The following is an 11714-nucleotide window of genomic DNA, read 5'->3' on the forward strand; positions in this document are numbered from 1 at the left end:
ACTAGTGATGCAAGCTGGGTTGATAGTAATTCGGAGTATTCTGGACCGCTGAGAGGGAAACCAAGCTCCATCGAGTGAGTCCAACAAACAATAAACAATACAAGTCGATAAGAAGACCAACCTAATTTGACTGGAATTCAGTGGCTTCCAATTCGCGTCAGTGATTTATAAAGCCCCAATGGCCGGCTAGGAATTTATGCTGACCTCAGTATCTAGGACTGGGAGGTGGAACACTTCAGTGACAGATTCCGACATTGCCGACGCACAAACCTTGCAGCTGGACCTGACTTCGAATGGTCACGCCCTCTTACAACGTTTCAGCTTATAAAGCCGAATGGCGAAATATCCGGAACATAAGCATGCCTACGTGCGAGGGGAATGGGACACACCAACTAGGTATTGTTGGTGTATCGTGAGAACATACGACCTTCAATTTTCAAATTGATGGCAGAACCCTGAACGCTACTTCTATGCGAATTCCGCGTGCACGAAAGATTCAGTCATCCTCGTTACATTTTGTATAGCGAACAACAGATCGACCTACCGGCACCGTTGTGTATTTCGGCGGTCGGTCGGGTGAATGAGACTTGCGAATAAAATAGTATCGCGATATGATTGGTGTGTCCATACGAGCCAGAGCCAGCCAGCCAATAATAGCCGCTGCGCAACTCTATGTGGGCCAGCCTCGTATGGACGCCGACTGAACGTTTCCACCAGGCGGCGAGATAGACATGAAATGATATTTAAATCAAATTATCCCTTTAGATTGACCATCGTTACCATTCCTTTTCATTATTTCTCAACTCCCATCCCACCACACCATCACCACCGTCACCACCATGGCACAGTGCAAAGGTATTGTAGTCCATGGTTCCAGTTGTAAACAAGCAGGATAGCTGATACGGAGCAGCCCTGACGACCCCTGACACAAGTTGGGATTTTTGTCCGTCAATCGCTGCCGCATACTTGTTTACCGTGCTCTTTGGTCTGACGACACTCGCACACCTCGCGCAGGCGATCCTACACCGTAAATTCTATTGCTGGGTGATCGTCATGTCCGGGTTGATCCAGACATGTACTTATGTCTTCCGTGTGCTGAGCATCCTCAACCCGGCTAACTACAGTTACTACGCCCTGTGGTTTGTCCTGATGCTCGTCGCGCCTTTGTGGACCAACGCATTTGTCTACATGGTCGTGGGGCGGATGGTGTGGAACTTCACTGATGACGCGCGCGTCTTGCGTGTGCGGCCGTGGCGGTTTGGCCTATTTTTCGTCATTCTAGACATAATGTAAAGCTTCGTCTGTCAGATATCTTGTTTCATGCTAATGTCGAGATAGCGCATTCATTGTTCAAGTCTGCGGAGCAGTACAGGCGGTCGGCAACCACATCACATATCATAAGATGATGACGGGCCTGCATACCTACATGGCCGGTGTGGGATTTCAGCAGCTCTTCGTCCTTATTTTTGTCGCCTGCGCAATCGTCTTCCACCTGAAGATCCAACGTCAGCGGCGTCCGGACGCGAAAAAGGCCTTGCTCCAACTATACGTGCTCTACGCTTGTCTTGCCTTGATCACGGTAAATACGGACCCTCATGACAGTGGAAACTAGCTAATAAGACAGATCCGCATTATATTTCGTCTATGCGAGTATTCACAAGGCCTTAACAGCACAATCCCTCGCCACGAGGCGTATCAGTATGTCCTCGACTCGCTACCTATGTTGCTGGCGCTCGTGATGCTCAACGCGGTGCACCCTGGTCGGACAATGCCGGGCAGGGATTGTGAAATGCCTAGCCGTAGGCAACGCAAGAATTTGGGAATATACACCAAGGCAAGTATGCTAGGGAACGACACGGTATGTCTTGCACGGTTCTGGAGGCGATCTCTGCTGATTACTATAGGGAATTGCCATTTAAGCAGGGTATTGAAAGCCTCTGTCTTTGAACTTTCCTTTTCTTAGTTGAATCCCGACATAAACCCGCAAACGAAATGGGGTTTTGGGGTATGTTGATACTTTGACTCTGTTGGACATTCCAATAAGTTGGTTTGAAAGAGTAGATATATAACGACCAGAAATAGGAATATTTAAAACTCCTCGTGGCCCAATTCTTCCCACAAGTTGGCTGTGATTTCAACTACTTCCAATAGAATTGATGATAGAGATAACACATAAATTGGTAGCGAGCAACAGAATTGTAAAAGCATTGAGTTGACCGGAAAACCGACTTTACCGATCTTGGTCTCGTGAATAGCCTCGTTCCCGAGCGCTAACGACCTCATCATACTATCTTGTTTTAGTTAGACCGTCATCAAATATCTTGATATGTATTCTACCGGGAACGCGAATGTTCAGGATCCGTTTTTTTTGACAGCTGGTGACAACCTGCCAATGAATGTGTGGATATGAAAATCAGCGGCTCAGCCTTTATCAGGCAGGCTAGCTTCGTTATCAAATGGGGGAAGCATTAATCGATGTTTCCTCTTCAGAAATTTCATGATAACGCCACTGGTATACTGCCGCTAGCTTTGGCGGCTCTGATTGCTTGAGACATCCGTAGTCACTGCGGCCGGGAGGGCGGTGGAATTAATATTTCAATATCAAAAGCGGTGAAACTCCTGCAGAGGCAGCCACATTTCCTCTGATCTCATTGATATTACTCCTGGCCCACCATAAATTGCTGGGATAATGCCTCGAGTTGCTCCGGAAGACCGGAAACGGGCCTATCGGCCCAAGACGCGCACTGGTTGCTTAGCCTGCAAGTCAGTTTTCCGCACCCTTGAGAAAATCCATGCTGACCCGATCTAGGAGTGAGAGACACCTTTTTATATCGAGAAGGGCTACTCACTGATATAGATAGAACGACGTGTTAAGTGCGACGAGGAACGCCCGGCCTGTCTGCGGTGCACATCAACCGGCCGCATGTGCGAAGGGTCTGGGGAGCCAGCCACTTCGCCCTCGTCGACCTCGACGGCTTCACGACCAAAGGCAATTGCAAGAGCACTCATCGCTCAGCCGTCTAGTGTCCATTCGTATAACTTGTTTACCTGTGACCAAGAGCGTCACTCGTTCTCATTCTTCCTGGCGAAGACCGCCCCGCAATTAGCCGGCGACTTCAAGTGTGCCTTCTGGGAACGTCTCCTGCTACAATCCACTCATCATGAGCCAGCTATTCGCCATCTTACAGTCGCCTTAGGTTCATTGCACCAGCACTTCGAGCTCAACGTAGGCAACCCCTTCCGCTCCGGTGCGCTAGCCGTCCATAGCTCCTTCGCTCTGCGCCAGTACTTGCGCGCCATACGCTGTCTAATGCCCGCGCCCAACAGCTCACAGCCCATGGACGTATGCTTGATCTCATGTATTCTATTTACTTGTTTCGAGGTATGTATGTGTCTGTGTTCCATATTTTCTGCCAAACTATGTATGCTAGCTAAGCTGTAGGCCATGCGCGGCCATTACGGCTCGGCGATCACGCATATCACCAGTGGGCTGAAAATCCTCAGTGAGCTCCGAGCAAACACGTCCAGTGCCAGCATATCTGGGGTCTCGAATCTAGGGCGCACGTCGTATATCCCGACAGACGTCTTATGCGGGCTGTTTACACGTCTTGATATGCAGGCCATGGTGGTACGCATACCCCTCCAGATATTCGACCCTTCAAGATATAACCTCCTCCATCCTGGAAATATATTTTGAACTGACTGTGCGACAATCCGTAAACCCAGATAGTATAACGCATTCCAACCTATGGCCTGAGTCGGTCATTAACCTGGATCGACCCATCGTGTTTCACTCGCTGGCCGAAGCGCGTGAGATGCTCGAGATCTATACGCACTACCACCGGCAGCGCAGCACGGAGCTGCAAGGCAAATATAAACAAGCCAAACAAATCAATGTTGCTAGCCTATCAGCTGTCGCTTTGCGCGACATTTCGCTCTCCCTACTGAGGCGCTGGTCCGGCGCGCTAAACGCCTTCTTGCACAAGCACAGCGCCTCCCTCACGGACTGCGAGCGCCGCGGCGCCGCACAACTCCAGCTCCGTCAAATAGACTCCTTCATTGCGCTAGATGTCACCCAGACCACGGGCGAAGCCGAACCAGACGACCAGATTCGGTGGGACAGGTACAATTCAGTCTTCGAGCAGATGGTGGCCCTGGGAGAGTCGATCAATGAATATTCCCACTCCTCAGCGTCCTCTTTTCTGTCTTCATCTTCATCATCGGGGATGCCCCCGTCATCGCCGACAACATTTTCGCTAGACCTTGGCATCGTTGGTGTCATGTTCAATGTCGCCACGCGGTGTCGTGACCCACACATCAGACGGCGCGCCATATGCGTACTTCGGGCAGCCGCTGTTCAGGAAGGGATTTGGAACAGCGTTGTCGTGGCTGCTATAGCGGAGAAATGGATCGAGATTGAAGAGGAAGGGCTGGGCGTTGTGGCGAGTTGTGCGGATGTTCCTTCCGCAGCGCGGCTGTCGCATGTTCTGCCGATGTTTGATGTTGCCCAGTGCAGCGCACAGCTTTTTTTTAGTCATCCGCCCCAGTGGGATTCGGGGGGTGTGCGGAGGGAGGTGTTGCAGTGGTAATTAGAATTGTATATAGGTGAGCTAACTAGACGCTAGACGGGTAGATGAGCGGGATGCAATGACTACAAGGTCCTGCATATGATCTGGAATTACCACTTTGAGGTCTGGTCCCACAGCCAATGCTCTTGTTATTTGTATTGTGCAACATTGAACTAGACTTCCGGTAAAATCCGTGATCTGCTATTATACAGAAGGCTCATGGTCAAGCGTGCGTCTGAAATTAACCAAGTACGGCTGAGAGGAGAGGAATCCCTATTCCTCAAAACCTGCGGTGGTGAGTCCTGAAATTACGGTGAGATAGAAAATTCCTAGTGCTGTTTATTTAAAATAGTGCGTCTATATACACACATAGAGAGGCTAGATGTGAATCGCCCTTGATCACGCTCAAATGACGGAGAATAGTATTTGTTCATGTGGCCTCGGATAACTCTTCCCTTAAATCCGAACAAAGCTTTTCCACCAACAACTCCAATATCCATGAAATTTCAGCGTTTCTCTCTGACAATGCTTTTTTGGGGTCCATAAACTTCATCATCGCCACATGATCGGATTTTTCGGACATGGAGAAGGGCATGGGCTCATTTGGAGCACTAGCAACGTTCTTGCCGGCATGGAGCAGAGGTATGACTCTGGCCCAGGTACAACAAAGCTCTTCCCAGTTCTCAAAATACTCACCCCTTAGCGTAGACAGGAGTGTATCCATCTCTTCTGCCAGGCGTAACCTGTATTGCGTGGTCAACCTCGCTTCAGTGCTGGCTGCCTGCACTGATTGCCACCTAGGTCCAACCGAAGGTAGATCTCGAGAATGATCCTTCATTGTGTTTGCATGACCTTGTCCTTCTAGATGCGAAGAGGGGCTATCAGGTACATTCCTGTGCGGCCGTTCCAACACCAGAGAGCCACCTTCGCGCGAAGGATAGTTCGAAGCGTACTTCGAATGGTGGTGCGAATGGTGGCGCGAATGATGGTGCTGCGTGTGCCCTTTACGAAGCACATTTTTCCATAAATAGCCAGAGCAAACTGACAGCAACCTACTGAGAACCCCACCCATGGCTGTGACAAGGTTTGTTAGAATTGGAAGAGCAATCAAGGACCAGAAGACGAAAAAGACCGTTCCAAAGTTGCTTGTCGGAAAATAGTCACCGAATCCGATTGTCGTGAGGGATGTGTACGTGAAGTAGAGCGCTATGAAGTAAGTCCACTCTTTATGTTTCTCGGATTGACGGAAGATTTCGGCACTGATTAGCCACAATATGAGCCATGACACTGCGAAGAATATCAATTCTTTCCAGCGACTTTTTCGATAAAAGTCTGCCTTGATTTCGTGCAGCTTTAGCATTTCATTCTTTTTTGGATATTTTGACGGGATTGGAAATGAGCTTTGCAATTTCTCCCCGTTTGTAGAAATCCGGTTCGTTGTTCGCTCTGAGTCGCCCTGGCCGCGCAAAATACGCCGTGCTTCATTAACTTGATACCTCAGTTTTAGATCTCTCATTTGGTCCGTGAATGATGCCACGCTCGAGATGACAAATCCCAGATTGATTATCCCGGCGGTGGCATATGGAAACAGCAATGAGCGCCCCAGATGAGTTTGAGGAGAGAAATTTCCGATGCCAATGGTAAGAACGGTGGTGTCTGTGAAGTATAGAGCATCTATCAAAGACCAGCCTTCAACAGTGCTGTATATCCCAGCACCTCCAATAAGAGTGATGGCAAAAGCGATGACCCGATAGATGATACTTGTACACTCAATTATTCGCCTGTCTTTGAGACTGAGCTTGAGTGAACTTGCGCAGGCCACATAAGTTGCTAATAGAATTGCAATCAAGCAGTAGAGGCCTGCAGCCAGAATACCTGCGAAAAAGTTTTCTGTGTACTCTATTGACTGCTCTGTTCGGGCTTTTTGGTATCGCTGAGCCTCAACACCTATAAGGCTGAACAGAATCGTTGCTGAGACGAGCCAGCCCAGTATTGGTATAGCAAATCCTTTTTGTGGGTTGTACTGGAAAGTCATCGAGAGCAAGTAAAGTAAATATGCGGTGGAAGCCAGAGCCAACGACACTGCTTTGAGTGCAACGTGCCTGTGAGTGATTTAGCCCCTGCTTAAACAAAGGGGGGAATCCCCAGCATGGAGCAAAGGAGACCTGCCAGGGTGGTGATGGCGGCTTAACAATTAGGTGGTTGACATCAAGAACCTGCTGCCATCCCTGTGCTATCGCGCAAATGTTGAACATGATTGCCATGGCACCTAAAGTTCCCTAGATTTCAAGTTGGAAATTTGCGTGGAAAGAAAATGCAATTTACCATACCGCCATGACGGGGAAGCCTACTGATGCCAACCACCAGCGACTAGATTCGTGTCAGAGGATTGAAACCTTCGCCTTTTGATGTCTTACCTTCGATTTCGATTTTTCTCAGAAGGATCTATATAGGCCTCATGGCCGCTGTATGTTGACATGTTGTCTGACTCCGTGTCACATATTTCCTCAACACAGAGTTACATAGCAGGCGACAACTTATGAAAACCGAACAAATAATTAACATGACGTTGCGAAACAGCGCACTGAGAGATAATGATTTAGAGGCTGGTCTAGGCAACCCCGCAAACCAATCAAATCAGGGTCTCAACCACGGTAGCGGCTGCCCAGTAACATTATTCAATCGAAGAGCTCCGGATTAATTTGTTGCAAAGAATCAAAGACCAGGGTTTGTACCCGCGATGCCACTTTGCGTCTGCCTTCTTGAGTGCGTTACGTGTTGTTCATCACTTGATGCTCTCCCGACCCTGAATCCCCGGAGAACAATCTGGCGACAGCGTGAGTGTGGGAGTGCATAGTCTGGAGCCTGAGAATTTGCTAGAAGACCTCTTAGGCAACACAAGACAGTGAACACTCACATACCTTGCAATAAAATGAGGAGAAGAGAGCTTGCAGATGGCAGGTTGGGCGATGAGCGATGTGTTTAGTCGCTTAACTATTGGTCACGTCACGACTTCTTGTTTTGCATCCCGAAAAAGCCAGGCATTAACTTAATCTAACTGGCTAGCTGCTACTTGTTATTGCCAAGTATTTTCGGGACAATAGCTTCTCTCGATTCATCCTTGATAAATGGGTTATTATTGGTTACGTTGCCGGGATCCTTGGTTCCTCATGAACTCTGATGGCGGATCACCTGCTTGTCGTAGTAGAATGTACGTTGGTAGACTTATAATATGCTTTGTCCAACCCGCGTACCCCAAAAAGATTATCTTTATCCTAGCCTTCGTCTTTTTTTTCAGCACCTCATCGGTGTTAAAGACTATTTAAGCCTACACACAAAGCAAAACGCGGTGCAAAATGTCTAAAGAAGATGGCACGGTGGTTGAACTCCTGGCCAAGTTCGGCACGACTGTACTAGCCATCGAAAAAAATCTGCACCATAATCGGCTCGACAGAAAAACCATCCGGAGATTTCTGCGCGAGTACTCCGCTCGCGCGGAGTCGGATGGGAGGCTGATGAATGCTTCAAGGCAAGACCCTGACTGTGCCAATCGTGGGCTGTTCTTAGCATATGCCCACATGGAGCTGATAACTTGGCTGGCAAACAACAATTATACCATTCCATCATCGTCGATACAGTGGTACAGCTGGAAGCAATTTCTTTCAAAATACCGCCTGCCACCTTTCTGGATCTCATCGTACACGTCGAATTTACGAAGTCAATTGGAACATATCGAGAGGACCGCCGCATTGGTATGTGCGGATCTTGAATCTCACAATGTAAGTCTGACAATACTCGATAACCCATGAGCATCCTCTCATTATAAGGAAGATATCGATCCCGGCCACCGCCATTAGATATCCGAAAGTCTCGGTGAGTGAGCCAGCTGGCCCACCTCCAGAAGGTATATTCGTCTCTGTGCACTGTATTAAGAGCCTGAGTCTGATATGATTGTGTTGACAGCATACGTCAAACTCTTCAGTCGGGGTATTCTTGCTCAGAAGCGCCTAGAAGGGCCCGTTGACAACTGACTAGGCGCACACTCTTCGTTCTCTTGAGTCGGAGCTTATTAGGACGGCATGCTGTTGAAGCGTAACATTCTTTAAACTGAAATTTTGCATGATTATTACGATTGTAACCGTGTCACGAATTACAATATCCTATATTCTCTAATGGAGACTGATCAGCCTATAATGGGTAACTAGGAAGTAGGAGCAACCTCGTTTGTTGTCTGGAGGGGAAACACCAATGCTGATATGTAGCTAATAGAATTGAATCGTAGTTTGTATAAGCCATTTGCAGGGACCGTAGTGCTAGTACATTACATGTAAGAAAGTTGAAAACCCTTGACCATTTCAACGAGTTCAATACGTAGTGCTCGGCGCTTGAGCAGACCCATAGTTGGGGGTAACAGGGGGACGAATAAGTGGGTATTGAATAAGCTCGTATACAACGTGACATACATTCATGATAGCACCGGGTTGGCAGTACAGGCTCTGGATAGCTCACTCTGATGGGACTCCTCCCCCATCCTCACCGGATCCAGTACCTAACTGGCTATCGCTATTAGAAGAGGTCGTAAGGTCTGGTAAAGGCCAAGGCTTGCCATTGACCGTCAATTTGGGGCAATACATGGAGACATAATATCGGAAATATGCCTACACATCGAGTCAGTTGGCCATCATCTAGGAATATAATGAGATAAGGGACGCTCACGTTATAGTCCCAACCTTCCCTTGAGGGATCACTTCCACCGTAGTCGTTCTTCCAGCTGTCGTGGAAGAAATCCAAAGAGCAAACAAGGAGATTATTGAACATATTTCTCGGTGGCTTATAGTTCTTGAAGAATGGAAGGGCTTGTGGGATCGTGAAGTTTGCAAAATAGCCGCCTGCACTCTGTGCAGCTACCGCGGCCTGCGCATATTGGAGAGGATCAATCCCAAACTGACTTAGTTTGTCGAAGCCGGGAACGGATTGGAATGCTTGGGCCGCATAGTTCCCCATACCCGTGTTCTTGAGGTAAGTGTAGCAGGTGCCGTTGTTGTCGCAGGTCCGGTTCGAAAGGTCGGCGTCGAGGTTCGCATCGTTATTAGCAGTGCCGTCGATCGGATAGCTATTCTTCACGATGTACACTTGCTCTTCTCGCCAGATCCACGCGATAGCACCACTAAGCAGGGTACCTTGTAAAGATTGTCCGAAGTTCACATGCAAGCCCGGCTGGAACTCATTGGCAAAGTGGCCGCCTTTGAGAACGTAAGGTCCGCTGTTCACGTGGTCGCTGTATGAATATCCGACTTGGGTTTCATCCACGGGTTGCTCGAGAATCACTTTTCCGAAGTCCCGGATCTCTTTAACAAGAGCCGTTTTTGTTTCTGTAATTCTGGCCTGGATAATATCTGTCCTGTCACCTAACTTCTCACCAATACTAAGAGTCTGGTTAGCATCAGAGGTTTGAGATCTCAGAAGAATGGGAGCAAACTGACTCTGGGGAGGCCTTGGCCATTTGACCAATAATACCGTTGGCGACAACAGCAGCACCCGAAAGGACACCCAATCCAGCAGCAATGTGTCCCCCTTTTACAATTGGTGTGTTTCCGCTGTCAGATCCGCTGCTGTCAGAGCCACTCTCGGAACCACTTTCGGAACCACTTTCAGAGCCACTTTCAGAGCCACTTTCAGAACCACTCTCAGAACCACTTTCAGAACCACTTTCAGAACCACTTTCAGAACCGCTCTCAGAACCACTCTCAGAACCACTCTCAGAACCACTCTCAGAACCACTCTCAGAACCACTCTCAGAACCGCTCTCAGATCCCAATCCACCTGACATCTCTGCTCCTCCACCTTCTGCTGCTCCGTCTGCCGTTCCAGCCTCGACTCCTTCTGCCGCTGCTTCTCCTTCAGGGAAGAGGCCAAAAATAGCAGCAGCCCCTCCAAAGATGCCGATGAGTATACTCAATGACTCCGATGCTCTGTTCTGAATGGTTTCTCATTAGTATTCAAAAACTTTAGGCCAAGAGCCTACTCACATGTGAAGCTGGTGACGTGCTATCGCTAAAAGTATCCACCAACATGCCCGCATCGTTCGTAACATCCTCACATGTTGCAGTAATAGTTCCCGCGAGGTTTTCTATCCAGCGCTCGAAGTTCTGGACACCCCATAAAACGAACATATAGAATGAATTGTAGACTCCTGTGGTGCAGGGTGCGCCAGTCGGAAAACCGAAATTACAATCGCCCCTTTTTCAAAACTGATTAGCCTGACTCGAGATGAGTTAGGGGCATGATCCAGAAAACGCACAGCACGCATTGAGATTGATCATAATCGCCCGTGATTTGATTCATAATTCCTTGAGGAAAGTTCAAGTTTTTGGGGTCATTCGCAGCATCGAAGGCAGATGTTCCTTCCCAGATGGAATCAGCCCTATTTGTCGACTGGTATCAGCAAAGAGACGCAAGCCTTTTAGGGATAGATAGGCTGTTTACTTACATAGTATGCAGCCAATAATCCATACGCAGGCTTTTCCAATTAGCTTGGTTTTTATATTGGTTTCCTTTGCAGGTTTTTTTCCAGTCTGGGAAAGATGAATTTCGCTTCACGAAGTAGGCGTAATCGGTATCTGATTCATCGGAATGTTCTTGCGTTCTGCCAGCAATAAACTTGGCATCCACGGCAGAAAGAGCTATCGTGGGATTAGACAAGGCTATTATTTCCAAATACAGGGACACGGAAATTTACCCAGGAGGCTCACCGCCAAAAGAGTAGATCGCATAGTAGAATAGAATAGGACCACTGGCCCTGTTGAGAAGAGAGAATAGAATAATCAGACATGAAAAGTTGGCTTCCTAAACTAGCCAGAGCTCGGAAGTCTGCAGATTTGAAAGAAAACAAAATTGTGACTGAGATCGCGGGAGCGGAGCCTTGATATTATTTATAAATTTGCCTCTCAGATGCAATCAATCTCGGAGTAGCCTAACTTGAACTCTCCACCAACGGTCTGGACCAGGGGGTGTTCCTTCCCCTGAGTCAGTTGCGGGGGCTATTGATCACCTCACCTGGAACTGGAGACATTACTGCGTGACACTACATCCCAATTATCAATATGGAGCCTCATCCCCCAATCAGCTAGCAATCTGCCCATACTC

The 11714-nt window shown here is 48.3% G+C and overlaps 2 protein-coding genes across 2 annotated transcripts; one reads left to right on the top strand and one right to left on the bottom strand.

Moving 5' to 3' along the window:
* Positions 1-2923: 2923 nt before the first annotated feature.
* PFLUO_LOCUS7706 (uncharacterized protein) lies at positions 2924-4589 on the top strand (the record flags this gene model as incomplete). Its single annotated transcript, XM_073785369.1, has 3 exons — positions 2924-3343; positions 3443-3628; positions 3759-4589. 3 exons carry the CDS (start codon positions 2924-2926, stop codon positions 4587-4589), a joined length of 1437 nt encoding a protein of 478 aa, XP_073641731.1.
* Positions 4590-9134: 4545 nt separating this feature from the next.
* On the bottom strand, positions 9135-10741 carry PFLUO_LOCUS7707 (uncharacterized protein; the record flags this gene model as incomplete). Its single annotated transcript, XM_073785370.1, has 3 exons — positions 9135-9993; positions 10052-10545; positions 10598-10741. 3 exons carry the CDS (start codon positions 10739-10741, stop codon positions 9135-9137), a joined length of 1497 nt encoding a protein of 498 aa, XP_073641732.1.
* Positions 10742-11714: the final 973 nt, after the last annotated feature.

The sequence above is a fragment of the Penicillium psychrofluorescens genome (genome assembly GCF_964197705.1).
Source record: "Penicillium psychrofluorescens genome assembly, chromosome: 5".
NCBI lineage: Eukaryota > Fungi > Ascomycota > Eurotiomycetes > Eurotiales > Aspergillaceae > Penicillium > Penicillium psychrofluorescens.